The 17529-nt window shown below is 38.8% G+C and overlaps 2 protein-coding genes across 3 annotated transcripts in view; one reads left to right on the top strand and one right to left on the bottom strand.

Annotated features, from left to right (window-relative positions):
• LOC124155417 overlaps positions 1–17529 on the top strand; it is a 127029-nt gene that overhangs the window by 84521 nt on the left and 24979 nt on the right. The gene's annotated exons all lie outside the window — the stretch shown is intronic.
• LOC124155416 overlaps positions 1–17529 on the bottom strand; it is a 29999-nt gene that overhangs the window by 5228 nt on the left and 7242 nt on the right. The window contains exons 4-5 of one of the 2 annotated variants that reach the window (XM_046529209.1): positions 12565–12705; positions 1157–1669 (exon numbers count right to left, since the gene is read on the bottom strand). In XM_046529209.1, the coding sequence (XP_046385165.1) occupies positions 1157–1669; positions 12565–12705 (654 nt within the window). The remainder of the gene's footprint in view (positions 1–1156; positions 1670–12564; positions 12706–17529) is intronic. The other variant, XM_046529210.1, reaches the window with a different exon arrangement.

Below are 17529 nucleotides of genomic sequence, written 5' to 3'. Positions count from 1 at the left end.
AAGAGCAGGTTGAAGGTTGTGAGACGAAGGGTATTTTCATAGGACCTCGGGATTAGGAGAAGGAGACATTTTAGGAGGACTTGGCTGCACATAATGCAATTGAAAATGTTGTTTTGAAAATAAAACGCATCGCACAAAAGTAAATTCAGCGGAAATATTACGGTGTCTTATTTAACTAATAGTAGAAAAACATGTTTTAAATGTCGGAGTTGACCACCATGATTGTAGTCAGAAATAATTCTTCCCTGATATTATCTGCAAAATATGTGTCCCCAGGAGGGCCATTACGCTTCGTGTTGGCAGAGGTGGACAAACAAAACAAATGACGTTGCGAAAGAATAATATTTTCACCTCATCATCATTCTGAGAAAATAAAATAAAATTAAGGGTCGCCTTCGTGTCCTCACATGCAATAAATTGAAAAAAGGAAGCAGTAACTTTTTTCTATGCGTGAGTGGTTAAATCAACGTTTTCCATTTTCAATGTGTTCATAGCCTGCGTTCCTCACTGCGTTTAAAGTTGAACTGCTTTCAGGACCCAAGTAGATTGAACCTAGATTTCTCACGTTCTCAGCATTCTCTTCGCAATGCAGTCGCTCTCCACACGTACGAGTCGAGCGCAGCAGTACACTGATGTGCAATAGTAATACTGACATTAAACTCAAAACAATGCAATGCTGGTCAATATGCACCGCCACGCTAGGGAGCTGTTGAAGCCGTGCTGAAGTCCATTCGGGTCTTCCAAACAAGGCTAAATCCCATGTACTATTAAAAATAGGAAAATTCACAACACAATGAGAAGATAGGGCATTTCGATTTCACGAAACTGTCGCCTGGGATCCGAGTTGTATTTATTCCTAGTCTCAATATCACCCAAATTATATTAACTGAGAAAAAATCCAATGATGCGCGATTTCCCATGTGTTTGAAATGGAGCGCGATGTAAGAGGTCTCTCTCGAGATAGCCACTGGCATCGCATCGCTAAGACGTTGCGAATCTGGCCATTGGCGTAAATCAACGTTTGGCCAGATGCGCAGCGTCTTAGCTTCACATGGGGAGGAGGTATCAGCATTAAATTTGTTAGAGTTCAGTGTTTTGCACTGCGACGTGTAAGCTATGCTTTATACTTGTCCTAAATCAATGTTGCTAGCCTTACTTCGGGTCCTCCCAGCTCTCCTCTTCTGTGACGGACACCGCTCTGACGTCTTTGCAGATGGGTTCCGCGTCGCACACTGCGTCATCCGCCTCGAAGAAGACGCCCTCGACTTCCTCAGTCCTCTCGCCGGCCTTTGACGCCAGCTGGGTCTCCGCGGACTCGAACTCGGCGCGCCCATGTGTGGAGATGGGCGGTGGTTTGTCGGCGTAGCCTCGCTGGCCTTCCCAGGAGACTTTCCGGGGTCTGACGCCTTCCTTCTCGTCCTCCTCGTCTTCGCTGCTCGCGTGCGCGATTTGCCAGCGCCCCGTCTGCGACTTCGCCTCCTCCCAGCCTCTGCTGGAGGACTGCAGGCCAGCGGACCAGTGGATGCTGACCGTGGACAGGTGGCACGGGTTATAAGAGGCCTCGTCGTTGTCCGACTCCGACGAGAAAGACCCTTGCGATCCCCTGAGGCTCGTGGCCGAGGTGCCGCAACTGTCGATCGTCACCGTCACCGATCTCTTCCGTTGTGGCCTGCGGATCAGAGGGAGCGAATCAGTAATGACGGAGAAAGACAAACTATAAAATCCGTACGTGGAAATGACAAACTTTGTTGTATTCCTCCAACTTATTTTAACGTGCGTAAAATTAGTTTTGACGCAGCGGCGTCATCCTCAGGTACTAGTCTTGCATTAAAATAAATTGGTGGAATACAGCAAAGTTTTTCATTTCAACAACGTCAAAATTAACTTCCAGAGAGTCCAGTCTGAGGCGATAGAGAAAATAATAAAATCCTGCTGATAATATTCTTATTATTACTCCAAGATGACTTTTTGAGGAAGGAGTAATAATTTCCTTTAACGGTTAACATTCCAGTACTAAAGGATTTAAAATATAATCCTGGTATTATTATCCTGGTATTATGGCTTCCAGTACGAATTATCCAGGCGCTTATGAATGCGTAGCCTTATTTCCTTCGATCAAATCTCAGGATACAAATCTAATGGAGGATTGCCGAGGCGAAGAGAAGTGTACAAAAATAATAGGATGAGAAGGAAAGAAAATATTATCTTGCGGAAATTTTTTTCGCAAATGCAAAGGTTCTAGCAAGCTTGGGATAATTCAAACCGAGAACTCTCGACTCCGTCCTCGTTGAAAGTTCAAATTCTTCTTGGCGATCGTAAACCTTAATACAGATTATTTGGGATAATAATGTACCTATTCTGTAAAAATTAAATTTCCATGTTTTTTACTAGATCTGCACCCCAATTCCATAATATTACTGTATCAACTTTTTTTAATTACATTAAAATCCCTTCCGTAATTATATTTCGATATCTCCGTTTTAATTGATCCTGATGCTGTTTTTGAGGGGGTACTCGAAGATTTCTCGATATGATCAAAAAAATAAAATAGGGAAGAACCCAATCCGTCTCGTAGAATCTTGATTTTTGCAGTCACTTTGGGCGCATTTTAATCGAGAAATAGTGTTGAAAGTTAGCAACTCAATAGATTATATCATCTCGAATATGAATTTTGCGTGACACTCCTGATTATTGATCATTTTCCTCTCCAATTCTGATCACTCTGCCGCCTCAAACGCGAGTGGCGAGAATCCTCTATTGTAGTTATCATCGTGGATGTTTGACTCTAGGTAAATCAAACGTTTTTGGAGCGCCACTCCACGGAAACATTAAGAATCCCGTGAGGCCATATTAGTTGGCTAAAATATTTAAGGGGAAAAAAGGAAAACAGCCAGTCCCTTCGCCAGTGTGGTAATTTTAAGAAGGCCCGTTATTCTGCTTGATTCGTGGGTTGGAAGTAGCATCCAATTGAGGAAGAAGTTCTTTAGGAAAGGAGACACGCCAACGAACCAGGTGCACGATGTAATAAAAGTTACCACAGAATTGGAGACTTGTCCTTCCAGAAATGTAATTTATTGACGAGATTTATTGGGCTCTCTTTTTCGAATCGGAAAGCTTCCGCGCCCAGGTAAGCGGAGGAGTTTCTGGCGGAGTTTGACCTTGCAACCCACTGGTTTTCAATTCACGAAGTCACTCGTAAATTATAAAAAAGTACTTAAATTTTTTACATCCCAGTGTCACTGCTAAACCAATCAATTCAATGTTTTTGCTCTAAAAATTGAGTAAATTCTCAACTAGGTCCCAATCATCATTAGGGCTACATGTTTGACCGATTAATTTTACGGAACAAAATAACTGTGTTTCATATGATGATTCTTTTATTAAGCTAAAAATGCTAATGTTTCTAAATTATCGACCTTAAAATTTTCTTGGAAGCAGCACTAAGTTAGAAAGGGTGGTGGCCTTTAAAATTTTTTTTGAAAGTATATGCAAATTTCAAATAGAACTTCACGAGAAACATTGCATGAAATATACAGCTTTTTCATGCAAAATCCTTTGATATGAAAAATTAAAAGTGGGTCACTTAGCATTTTTCCTCTGACATTTTTTATTGTAACGCTTTGACCGACAGCTTTCTCGATAGTATTTCATTTGGAAAATTGTACTTTGCCTGCCGAAAAGGCATTAATTTGCGAAGTTATGATAAAATATATGATTATATCTTAAAAATCTCTGATTAATATATATTTGTAAATCAAATTATGCTCTAGCTTAAATTATTATTTTTGCTTGAATGAGAGCCTGCATTAAAATATGGATTTAAAAATTCTACTCCAATAACTATGATGTAGATACACTACTTTTAATAGCAGGGGATGCATTCAATATTTTTAAATTAATGGTGAGATTATGTTGAAATATCAATTAAAATGACATCTAATTATAGTCAAGATAATAGTGAAAGATTGGATTAACTAAAATAGGAAAATTAGATAGTAGGTCGACTGAATCTGTTGGCAAAATGTTGCAGAAAGATTCACCATTGAAAACTATTTATATTGATAACCTATTGTTGACTTTAATTTTCTTCAAACAACCAGTTTCCAGACTTTGTGTATTATCGTCAGTTGACCTTAGGCCAATGAGCGTTGAGAAATATAAAGTGTTTCCGGAAATTTTCCAGCAATTTTAAATATCATATAATCCATCAAATTCATAACTTTACAATGCTATCCTTCGGGAGTGTAAATAATCTTATGAAAATATGTAACAATCATGAGAATCAGCGAATCGTCTTTTGTTCATTACCGCGCTGTGGGCATTTTTGGAAACATTTGAATAAACTCGCGAAGTGGAAGCGGGAATCAAGAATCAACGTATCTGTCTGCAGTAGGATCTCCTTAAATGCAGTCCATTCGAGGCACACCTCTGAGCGGCATTCCCAACCGACCCGATGTTATTGTCGGACAAAAATCGGACGTAATGGTTCTCGCACTTGCGGTAATCATTCCCTCGTTCGTATTCATCCTGAAAACTCAGGAGTCATGGATTCAGCGGTGAGGGTTGACGCTGGAATCGTGATGAGATACCCCCCTTAAACACATCCACCTCGTGCCGTGAAAATTTAAGTGAAGCTTCTGTTACGTCGATGACGAATATGCTTTCATGAGCTCATTCCTCGTGGAAGTGCATCTTCAAGTGTGAGTGGACAACTCCCCCTCCCTCTTATCAATCGCGACCTTCGTCTCCGGAATGGAACAGCCAAACACACCCACTTAAGACTCCTGTAAGGTACAGGGACGGGATTAACGACTCGTTCGCCATTCCTTTTACAGTCAGGATTGTAGTCATTTACTTTTCTTCGCCGCAGTATGACCAGTAATTGAACACTGGATTTTCCAACTATATTTTACCTCTGAAACTGGGAGATGATTATAAACTCAAGAGTAAAACAATTGCAACGCTCAAGGTGGCTGCGCAGTAAGGGGCAGTTGAGGCCAACGCTGACGCGACACATCGAAGATGGACGAAGTTAGTCCATGCAATTCTAAAAAAAAAGAGATTTATCATAATCCTCATACCTCTTCTTCTTAGTGAGTATTAAATTTAGCGAAAATTTTCAATCCAAATAAAAAACATGCAAACAAACGCCATCTTCGGAATGAGCCAATCACATCCATCAGGGATCACGTGTTTTGAGATTTTTCGATTTCAACCTTGGTCGCATGTGCAGGAGAAGTGAGAAAAATGAGAAACATGGCCCTGAGGACGATGGCCGAGTCGGACATCGAAACGTCGGCAGTAATGGAGTTCTAATGGCGACTCTCCACGCAGTCTATTTGCCAAAAAAGCACCATATCTTTGCTCTTGTCTATTTCTACTACTGGGTTGAAAATGGCAACCGAAAAGAGTATGCGGGCCTCCAGAGAAAAATTCTTGTTCATGATACCTTTGATGAGTGGTTGGCTCAAACCGCACTAGTGGTCTAAACACTGACGCAGTCAACTTAGGCTTTATCCCGGGTAAGCCAAGTATTTCTTACTAAGACTACAATCGACAGAAGAACTTATGCAAAAATTATGATTGGGCTTTGGAAGCCAACTTTTTCCTTCGCTTGTTGAAGAAATATCGGAAGCATAAGAGTGAAATGCTTGTTCATAATTTCTATGGGTGGAGTGCTTTAATCGCAGTAGTGGCCTAAAACTTGGTATGTATAGAACTTAAAAATTATTCCTTGCCTTAAGGTACAGTTGCGGATTGAAAAAACGAACCTGAAATAGTATCTACGATTAGATAGTTTTAAGAAGTTAAATTAAAAGCGTTACTTCTGGTCCTTCGTACTAAAATATTTAGTAAGCCCGAATAATGAAATAAATCCTATTGAAATTCACATGCATTCGCGGATACTGATGAAATACATGACGGTACCCAGGTGAAACGGCCATCTTGGGAAGGGCCCCCAAGCATTGCGCTCAATTTTGGTGCAAAGGTGGCGAATCTCATGCGATTACGAAATATTTTCCTCGACTCATGCCATTCGTATTGAACTGTGATTTGAATTATGAGAACACGAATATTAAAGAAGAGAGGGTTCTCTGGCCGGCCATTAAGTGAGCTGTCACCCACCGCGCATTTAAACGGATTCAAAACATTCACCACGCGCAACGTCTACGGAGGTGCGATGAGAAATTCATGTAGAAATGAAATTTTAAACATGATTTTCATTCTAAATAATTCGTGATAATGTACAAGAAGACCTCATAGAATAGGTCCCAGTCCGTTCGTCAGAAGCTTGTTTATCGTGCCAATTCGCTCGCTTTTTAATCAGTTCTCAGAAACTTCCGCAGCACGGCAATAGGTGTTTAGCGATTCCTTTATTACCAAATTTTGCTATGGAGTACATTCACTCGCAGGAAATAATACTGAAAATGTATGGAATCCAGCATAAATTTCGGTTCACAGCCTTAATTATAGTTTATTTACTCGTGAAATTCAGGTCGCTCTGCCTTCAGTGCCGCGAGTGGCGATTTTTGTGAGCCCATTTAAATGCGTGGTGGGTGACAGCACTTCCAAAGGCTAACTAGTCAATCATCTATTGTAATATTCGTGGTTGGGGTCCGTGATGAGAGAGAGCGCATCAATGTGAATTATAAAGATAGGGAAAGAGGCAGGGACGTGTTTCTCGGGTTGCGAATGTCGGACTTCTCCCTGGAGACTGAATTGAAGTCACAGCCGCCCGCGTGAAATCATTCAGCTCGGTTCGTTTATAGACGAAGGTTAAGTGGTCCAATTAGCCCCGATTGAGGACGACTGGCATTTCGACGGAACGAGATAGAAGTGGTGATAGGTGGCGTGCATTGTTTGTCGCCTGCGTCACCAGAAATCAGGGCGAAGTCACCGAACGATCGCGGAGAATGAAAACACACTCGCCGCGAATTCCGACATTCCCTCTTTGAATGCATGCATTTCATTGTGATTATTAGTAATGATAATAAATTCATTAAAAGATATTTGTTAGAGGCATCGCAACAATGCTGTAGTAGGTTCCCCAGTATATTCCTACATCATCAACACTTTTTTTTACTAAAAGATGGTTTTTATTCTGTGTTATTATTATTTGTGAGTAGATACTTTGTTAATAAAATATCAAACTGATTTAGCTTTAATTGCAAGCTAATCTTGGTAACATTTTATTCATGTAAATGACGAGTTCTATGCTTGTGTAACGAAGCCATTATAATCAATAATACATTATTGTTATTAATTTTGCAGGCGAGCTTTACTCGCTTCGTACGTTTCCCAGAAGTGAACGTCCGATTCATCCTTTGGAGAATGCGAGAGAGGCGCTTTATCAGCATTCAGAGTCTCTTGGAGGCATCCTTTGAGGGCGTTTTTCACTTTGGGGAAGAATAAAATATGTGCTGGTGCAAGATCGGGGCGGAGCACCTTCACAGTACCTTTTTTTGCCTGGTGCTCGGTAACCACGGTCCATGGATGCTGTTAAAGCGGCTTGCACGCATACTCTGAAGGATATCTCTGTTATTTACTTCCAGGGAGTGTAATAAGCGAGGAAAGCCCACTAGCAGAAGTTAATTGATGCAGAAGGAGCATACGCTGGAAACTACTTGAGTTTGGTGGCGATGTATCCAATCATTTTTAAATGAATTTGTTCTTATTACTTAAAATGCACACCCTGTGCGATGAAATTCATTGCCACTAACTTAAGAGGGCGCATCAGTTCTGCTCGACTGGTCTTTTTTAATCACCGTTTGCTCGCTTAAAACGTGTGAAATTTGCTGGGTACACACTTTTAAATTGGTTTTGGGAAATTACTGTAGTAATTATTGAAACTATAACTACCAATTTATTTTATAAAAATAATTATTTATAAAATGCTATTTATGTTTTTTTAGATTTTTGTGTTTATGTTTTTTTTAGATCGATGCGATAATTGTCATTGGCAATTATAGTGAAAATGATTCCTTTAACCAAATATTTTTTATGGAGCTTCATTAGACCTTGGCAAAAAAGAATTCGTTGCGACTTTCGTTCTAGCCGTAAATTTCCTTGCATCTCTAATTTACCTTTGTATTTTCTCAAATGAACATATACTCCTTTACCTTGTGGTACCGGAAAATGTAGAAAAAATGCACCACATCCATCTCAAACATTTCAAGGTGATAGTGTACTTTTCCGATCAGTAATACAACACCACAGAAGGCATTATTTAGTTCTGGTTGAGCGGGAGGTCCCTTTCAATAGACTCCTCCCTCACCGAACGACTTAAATCAAGTTCTTTTCTCAATTTCGTTTGGCAAAAGTTGAGTTGCCGTCGATGTCATTACTCCTCTGAAAGGCTGCGGAAAAGATAATCGACGTACTCATTCCCCCAATCTTCCTCCTCATTCCTGTGTTCGAGGTGCAATCCATTTCCATCGCAAATACTTCATTAAGCACGTAGATCTCTGCCGTCCTCTGCGCTTCGCGAAGGGGTGATCCTTCCATAGTATTTTGTGTGACCTTGTCGTGCCCGATTTAGTGATTTAAGAGCTATGCTTTTCTGGATTCCCTCTTTTTTTTCCAGTAGTTCTCTTCGTACTTGTTCCGTAGTATTTATTTTGGTGCGGCTAATTCTTGTACCCTTTTTCCAAAACCACACTTCTGCAGAATCATTTGAAATCATTTTTCTGTTACTCAGCAAGCTAGTATTTTAAAACGAATGTTTTCTCAAACTTAATGAGCCAATTTTAGCCATTTTCATTAAACTAACGTGGTATGAATGCAATTACCGCATTTTGTTACCTATTAGTATATCATAAAGTAGTTTGGTGTCTATACCTTATTTTCATTGCTATTATTAGCGAATATGTTTTAAAAACTTTAAATCTTTTGTTTTTGTCACAACAGAATTACGATCAACATTTTTTACATTCTTTGAGTAGCATCGCCATAATAAGTATTGTCAAAATTCTGACTGGTATTGGAAACCCAATTTTTTTCTATCGTCGGTCAATGAATTATTATTTATCAAGGTATTATATCGGTTAAGGTGGGTTTACATGGAGCAATTTGCGAATTTCCCGGGCCAATCTTCCCTCCCTTCATGGACTTCTCTCTTACATTCACAACAAGGCTCACTCATTCCATAGCTATAAATCCTATTCTCTTCCTTCCTCTCCCTTATTTACCCAACATTCTACCCTCTAACACTCTTTTCAACATCCCCTCCCCGCTAAGTACTCCCACCATCCATACCGTCTCCTCCGTATCTCATCTAAAAGCTTCCTCTCCTCACCCACCATGTCCAGCACTTCGTCGTTCCTCCTCCGCCACATCCACTACACCTTCTCCATCCTCATTCTGACCCACATCTAGTATGTTTCTAGTCTTATGCAGCGAGCGTATGGGATCCGATGTAGAAAGACTTAATCTGCGAAATGAATAAAATACAAAGGAAGGCTGCGCGTTTCGTCAAAAACTGCTAGGGGCGTATAGACAGCGTTACCCAGGTGTTAAGCGAATTAGGCTGGGAGCCGCTGGAGGCTGCACGCTAGGCTTAGATTGCTAGAGCAATTGAGAATTGATACTTTTAAGGGCGACACGGAGAACATAGTATTAGAGCCACATTATATTTCCAGGTCCGATAGAAGCGATAAATTAAGACAGATTTTTTGCCGAACGGATAGATATGTGAATTCGTTTTTCCCCCGAACCATAAAAAAACTTAAATAAACGCTAGACCCAACCTCGTTAGAGCACTTCATTTTTATGTGTAAACGGCTCGTGTCCTAACACCCCCTGCCACACGCCTTTTAGGCGGCTTGCGGGGTATCATGTAGATGCAGTCTCTTCTTGCTCAAGTTTCCGCACTTTTGTGGTGTAGCACCTTTAATTTTATCACCTTTTATCTATGAACTTAAGAAATTCCTTTCCGCCTAGGAACTTAAAATAGTTTCCTTATGTTATATCCTACAATGTGGTGTGTATGACGGCCTTAAAGTTTTTAATGCCAAAATAATGAGGTATCTTTCAGTATACCTGATATGAAGCAATGGTTAAAGTCATGTTTACTATTAGATTCAAATTATGTTTTTAGTATAAAATTGTTTAAAAATTTCAATTCATAGTTCTCCCCTGTATTTATTCTGATATAAATGCTAATAATATTTTTATGGATACTTTATTGGACGATGCAATGAGAAGCACATATAACCCATATTAAGTAGACCAAGAGCCATTTGCGTCGATTTAGATTTAGGGACCTTATTGATACACGGAGCTTTTGGTCGCGTTACCAAAATTTTGGAGGCATTGGGGAGGATAGTTTACCTCAGTCTTATCCGTCAAATCGTTTTATTGCTTTGAGCCCAATCCAATTATGAGAGTTAATAATTTAATTGACTGCAAAACATTTAATTTTATGGTGCCACATTAAATCGGCCAGAATGGTTCGTTGAGAAAGATGTGTGAAGCCCATTACGACCAAAACCGTAGAAAGTGTGTCCAACGCCCATGTATTGCCATATGATGGCGAATTTAGGTGTAATGTGTCACCTCTAAGATTGATTCTTGGCACCAAAGTAAGAACCAGTTCAGTTACGTATGCTATGTAGTTTTGTGCTATCTAGTCCAGACCGAGGAATCACGAACATTTTGCTATTCAGAGGGGATTGAATTGGAACTCAGTGTGAAGTAAACTGCATCTTGATAAGATAAATGATTGAAATATGCAACGTCTGCAATTAGAGACCAAATGAGCGTGTTCGCCAATTCTATTTTACTTTCAAGTGTGATACGATTTGAGAATAAAGAGACTTTTGAGAAAGATAGAGCGCAGGTCACCGCTTGTTAGCTCTTATCCGCCTTGTATGTACAATGTACATGGGTCTCGCGTAGTTTATTGCCGTTTTCACTCTCATGAGCGATTCATTCCCTCAGTGAATGGTTCTCCCCCTAAACGAGTAAATGAACGAGAACTCTAATGACATCACCAATTAATGAAAAGTGGGCAAAAACTTTCGCTTTTTTTATTTTAAAATTAAAACAGACAGGCTGAATTGTGAAGACTTTTTCGTCATTACTTGTATTTCCTTCCATCTACCGAATTCTTTCAAATAATTGCAAGATTGCGACTAACGCGTAAATAAGAGTAAGTTAACGATCCCGCAACAAGGACAGCAGTGTTCAATTTCGAGGCGTTGTAATTGTGAGAAATGCTAGAAATTAATCATCATGAATCTTGAACAACACTAGTGAAACGAAAATGAAAGTTTTTCGGAACAGCATATGATTGTGGCAAATACTTTGGTTCCTAACAATAACGTTAAAATAGTGAAATTACTGGTAGCGCTTACCTTTCGGGTAGTTTAAATTTTAAATTGTCAATTATTTTACAATGATCAATTTTAATTCTCCCCTCGATTACGTTAGCAATCGTTGTACTAAGGAACTCCTCCTCCACTATAGAAAGGACTTCGTAAATATTTAACAATTTTAACTATACTTAAAAATTAAATTCCAAGCATCTGAATTTCTCTAAAATATATGTACTCTTATTTTCCGACCATTGGGGCTCACATTTTCCATATCAAATTCAACTAGACTATACGAAAATGTCAAATTTTCGATCTTGATATGGGAATTTCAAAAATTTTATCTTTATTTAACGAGTAACACCCATTTTATTCTGTTCCATCACAAGAAAATCAAAGCTATGTGATTTTGTAAAGCATCGCGAGCAAAGAATACGAGGTTAAGCATTTAAGTAGCATGACATAAACTTTAGAAAGTGAATTATTTTTACTAGTTTGGGCTACGGATGTGAGGGAAACGGATAGAGCAGTGAGGGATAGAGAAGTGTTAGCAAAGGAGACGCTCATGATTGGTAAAGAGCTGATGAGAGGATCGTAATGCTGGAGTTAATAGAAAAAGCAGGTCTGATAAGCTTTGAAGCACTTTGCGGTGTAGAAACATGGAAACTTAGGAAGGAGTACGAAGAGATACTTCGGGATATGGCTGTAGAGAAGAATGGAGAAGGTAAAGTTGACGGGCAGAAAAAGGAAACGATGAAGTTGTGTAAATGGTGAGCGATTTGAGTAATTTCGTCGAGGAGATACGGAGGGGACAAAGGGTCTAGAATGAGTGGAGAAGGGATGCTGGACACCGTGCTTAGAGTGAAGAACTTTGGAGGAATGGGAGGAAGAAAATAGGATTTTTATGTAAAGTAAAAGGAAATAAATTAAGTGGCCCTATTGTAAAATTGAAGAGGGAAATTCAAGACAGACCAAAGAAATTCGCACCGTGGAAACCTACGTTAAACGGTAGAAAAACTTATATAATAATACTAAAGGTAAATTAAATAATTTTAAAAGCGACTGAAGTTACGGTGAGTGTAAAGGTGCTTGAACTACTCGTGCGAAAGGTCTCTCTTATGTTGCCGATTTAGCTCACTAGAATTCTTTTTCGGTTCGGCGCGGTGAGTGGTCGCGTGACTAGTGGAAGCCGCTATTCCAAATTACGCTCTTTCATCCACGCTGATGAACGGCGGACTCCGAAAGGACTTACGAGCACTGGTGCACGGCCCACAGAGACCATCTTCTTCTCAATGAGTGGAACTCGTTCCGCTCCAGCGCCTCTTCCGAGCTGTCCGCGAACATCTCGCTGGATTTAATTTCGCTTTGCCCGCATGACTGGTCTTCGGTTGTTCTGTGGAGATTCAACGGAAGAGAGGGATCATCATTAGCGTTTGTCTGGAAAAATATTTCTATTCAGCAGGTTTAGCTCTCTGCCATTCCCATTGACACCCGCGCATTAATCTCCCATTTAAGCCAAGGAAGGAATATGTCATGGCGCTCGGAGGCTATATCTCCAGCTAGTCAAAAGCTCACATCAGCAGCCCAAGAATAAAATAACTCAGAATGTTCGCCTAATGACTTCATCCTCCATTAAGACTCAGGATTCTGTGACTGACGAAACTACTTTAATAAATACCGCACCATCTCGGTCTTTGGGGTGAAGCCGCGTCGAGTTGTCACTGTTCACATACCTGGCCGACGTTTTGGAGGCATTGCATCACTCCATCTCTTGGGCGCACCAAACGCTACTTTAATAATTTATGTAAAGCGAAGAAACACAAAGAAAGAAAATCCCAAATAGTGGTGCTTGATGGTCAGTGGTATTGTTTTGTTGTCTTTGGTTTTTATTGCTTTTTTGTATCTAATAAAAGTTATTGTAGAATATCACGATTATTTTACGGGAAAGAGAGATGTAGCAAGTTATTTTATTTCCATTGAACGGAGTACTGTCCCGGGCACAAAAATCTTACGACCGAGGAACCGAAAATATTACCTATTAGTCCGGAATTGACGCCGAATTGATAAAGGCGCTGAACCAGGCCCCCGCATCGGAGAACAAACAAAGCGTCTGATTTGGAAAGGAAGGCCGCTGCTTACTGCGATACATCTTAGGTAGCCAATCGATTTCCAAGGTATTTGAACTGTATCATATTCAATCCTCCGAAGGTGAAGCATGATGAGAACCAAGGAGAGACCCTCTTGATAGCAGAAGCTCACGGTTGATGGACTCACGATTTTTCGTGAAAATTTTAGAAGTAGCGACCCTCTAAGCTAGGACAGAAACATTCCAACCGATGAATCATCATACCTCGAATCAAAATCGATTTCAATCTGTAGCGTATGGCATTAATCCATCACTCAAGCTGCACATGTAAGAGATATTTAACGTTATGTGGAGGAAAATGAGAAAAAGGAGCCTCGACCAGGAAATCGAGAACGGCTTTGAACCGCCATTGATCCATCTCAGTTAATATGTTCAAGAAAAGGATCCAAGAAATATAGGCTGGAATTTGTGATTGAAATCATTGGGGTTGGATCACCTCAAAGGTATACAGTTGCGTTAAAATATTGCAAAAAGTGTGCATAGTTTTGTTAATAGAAATGCTTAACAAAAATATTAGAGTAAAATAAATTTTCTCATAATGCAATTTTATTGATATATCATTATCATTCACTAGCGCTCATTTACATAGTTCAGGTTCCGAAAAGTTAATAAGAACGATATTAAGAAATATATATATGAAGAAAAGGATTAGGCTTAGTATATTTTAACAGTCGAAAATTATCAGCTGAACCTTAGACACGTATGTATGACCTCATAGTAAGTCCTTGCCAAGGAGTCGCCATTGCTAAAACGTTACTATGAGAAAAAGGACTTATAGCAGTCACACGACCTAAATAAACACTATCACAACGGCATTTCATAGTACATATTTAATACGAAATATCTAATGGTTGCGATAAAATTGCTTTCCAATTGTATCCATGTCCTATCCAGCAATACTCAAATAACTGCATAGCGCAGAGGAAATGAGGTATTTAGACTACCTCGTAACTCAACTCCGTTAGGAATTCACTCTCGCTCGGAAGTCAAGATTTGTGGTCACCTCATCATAAAAATCACTTTGCCGGTCAAATTCCCTTTCCCATGAGATACTTACTCCTGTCCGACCGTACCGAAGAAAAGGCTCTCCCTCCCTCCTCAAAGGGTTTGTTGCTTTTGGCAGCGAAGGCGTGGTTCAGCGGCATTGCCAATTCGGCGTCGCGTCTTTTCGGGGCTTTGAAAAAACTTCTAAGTGGTAAGATTTATGTGTCCGGGACCGTGAAATATTATAACTGATTTGCCTAGGAAGTGAGATTTCGCAATATGACTCGAAGATATTGTTTTAGTGGCTACCATGACCAAAGTCTTTGTTTTGTGACCAAAGTATTTTATTTGTTTTGTGTCTAGTTTTGTATTTAATCTATGAAAATTTTCTAGATTTTGTGGAGTTATCTTTTAGAATGATTTGGCTACAATTTATTCTTTTGTAAATTGTATTCTTTTTGTGGAGTCATTCTAATCACTAGTGAGTCGGTGACTCAAAAGCGGGATATTTCATAATAAAATGAAAAAACAAACCTGCTTTTCACATCTAAAGTTCTAGGTAATCCATTTTGGGACATGGGATAGACAGAGATAACTACGGACTACAAGGCAAGAGACGAATAAATGATTTCTCGAAAACAAGGCTGGAGATAAAAGGTTTTTCGCTTCGTCATCGCGGCAATAAATTTTCTACGTCGGACGATTAGTGGCGATCCTAAGCTCATTTCACGTCGGTTCTATGCACCATGACATCCAGTTTCCATTTCTAGTTTTGTGGGCACTAATAAAAGCCTACTTCGAAATATCATCCTATTCTGATGACACCAATGTGGCTTTCGCCAGCTGTTAGCGTTTTATTTCCCTCAATTCCAAACCAATTCAAAGCATCTACAAAATTTGGCATTGGATTACGATTTGTAGTTTACAAATTTTACAAATACTCTTCTTGAGATGAAACCTTTATTTCAGTGTTGAAGGAGTGAAATTGCGTAAGTTTATTTTTTAGCTCTGTGAAGAAAGTTGGTAGGTAATAAAATAAAAGCGATTAGGTTGCCCAAGAGGGACTGTGAGTTATACTTTCCATGCTGTGGGCATTTTTCTAATATTCAGCCTCTGTTTTCTGTGCAGGGAGTTGTTACACGCTTAATCAGGTGGAATAATAGCATATTAGTAAGTTTAAAGCTACCAGAAATATTTTACAAATACGGACTAATAATTTTAATTTCACTTCACGATCGGTTTCAACAAATTTTGTATATTTCAATATCTGGCATGTCAATACAAAATTTATTGAAGCCGGTTGTGAAGTGGAGTTGAAGTATTTTTGGAAAATTGTGAGTAACATTTAATTTATTTCTCTTTCTTGAGAGTTTAATAGTGCAATTTTATTGTTCTTTGTAAAATATAAACTTGGAAACATAAACATACTTGGAAACGTATTTATCAGATTGCATCTCTGAAATCATTGCCCCGTTGGGTTCTTACCTGTCCACGAAATGATTACTTTGTGAAGGAACCAAATTTCTTCATAACGCAGAAACTGTTCTTCATAAAAATTCCAGTAACGTAATTACTCTTTTGAATTTTCCAGTGCACGTGTCGAGAGACGATAAATAATTAGGCTTCCAAGCTCTAAATTTTGCAAAATGCATTTGAAAATAAGGATTTTTAGTAATGGCTCTCGTGACGATGTCAGGAAAAATGTTGATTACGACAGCAATATATTTATTTGTCATAAAAATAAAATTTGCGGCCTGGCCAAAAGACACATTAACACGTCAAGTTGATATCTAAATGAATGAACGATTTTGGTTGACCAGAAAATGTTACCTAAAAATGCATGGATCAAATTATGATACGTTCTTTTTTCTGTTCAATACATATGTTCAGGGGTCAATCCTTGGACCCCTTCTGTTTGCTATATATGTCAATGATCTTTCTAAAGTTATCTTAAGATGCAAATACCACATTTACGCCGATGATCTTCAGATCTACATTGACTGTTACCCCTCTGATGTGACTGAAGCCACTAATCAGGTGAATGATGATATTCGAAATATATGTAAGTGGTCACAGGAAAGCTGTCTGCAACTAAATCCCAGCAAGACCAAAAGAATCATCATTGGTAGTAATGTTTATGTTAATAGAATTATACTTGATGCCCTGCCAAAGATAATTGTTAAAGGTGTCGAAGTTGATTTTTCTGATAGTGTTACTAACTTAGGAGTTACACTAAATAAAACCTTATCATGGAATGAACACATAAAATCCATTTCGCATAGGGTCTTTATATCAGTTAAAGCAATTTAGACACCTTATCCCCGTCCCTCTTCGCCAAAAATTAGTTCAATCTCTTATTTTCCCTCGTATTGATTATTGCTGCGTGGTATATTCTGACCTTACAAATGAACTAAACCTGAAACTGCAGAGGATTCAGAATTCCTGTATAAGGTATATTTTTCATATATTATGAACATGTAACACCATATTTTGAAAAACTAAGATGGTTAAAAATCCAAGACAGGCGCCTACTTTATAAGGCTACATTTATGTACAAGTTAATTACGATTGAACTTCCCACATATTTATACAAAAATATACAATATAATGCTAAAACAAATAAACGCCCGACACGCCATATGGAAGAACTTCACATACCATACCATAGAGCATCCATTTACGCTAGGTCTTTTTATATTACCTCCTGCGAAATATGGAATCAATTGCCATGCGATTTTTAAAAAATCTAAAAATGTAAGACAATTCAAAAATAAATATTATGGAATATTGCTGCATGTAAATTGAATATTGTAACTTAACTGATTATTGTGCTAATGCTAAAGTTACCTGATTATTGTGCTGGTGCTAAAGTCAATAAAATCAGATGTATTTATGAGTCCATACGTTTGTCGTGCTGATAATATACATATGTATTTTTTTTGTTCTACCCTGTCATATATTTAGTCGCATTCTGTGAAATCGATGTATAATGTAAATCTACTTATTCTTGTAATATGTCTGACTCTATTATATTTATAACCAAATATGTTCCGAAGGGACAAACTTGTCCCGGAATAATAAATTTCA

Source organism: Ischnura elegans, chromosome 3, assembly GCF_921293095.1.
Source record: "Ischnura elegans chromosome 3, ioIscEleg1.1, whole genome shotgun sequence".
Lineage (NCBI taxonomy): Eukaryota > Metazoa > Arthropoda > Insecta > Odonata > Coenagrionidae > Ischnura > Ischnura elegans.
The sequence above is the reverse complement of the archived record's forward strand: the minus strand, read 5'-3'. Positions and strand labels throughout refer to the sequence as shown.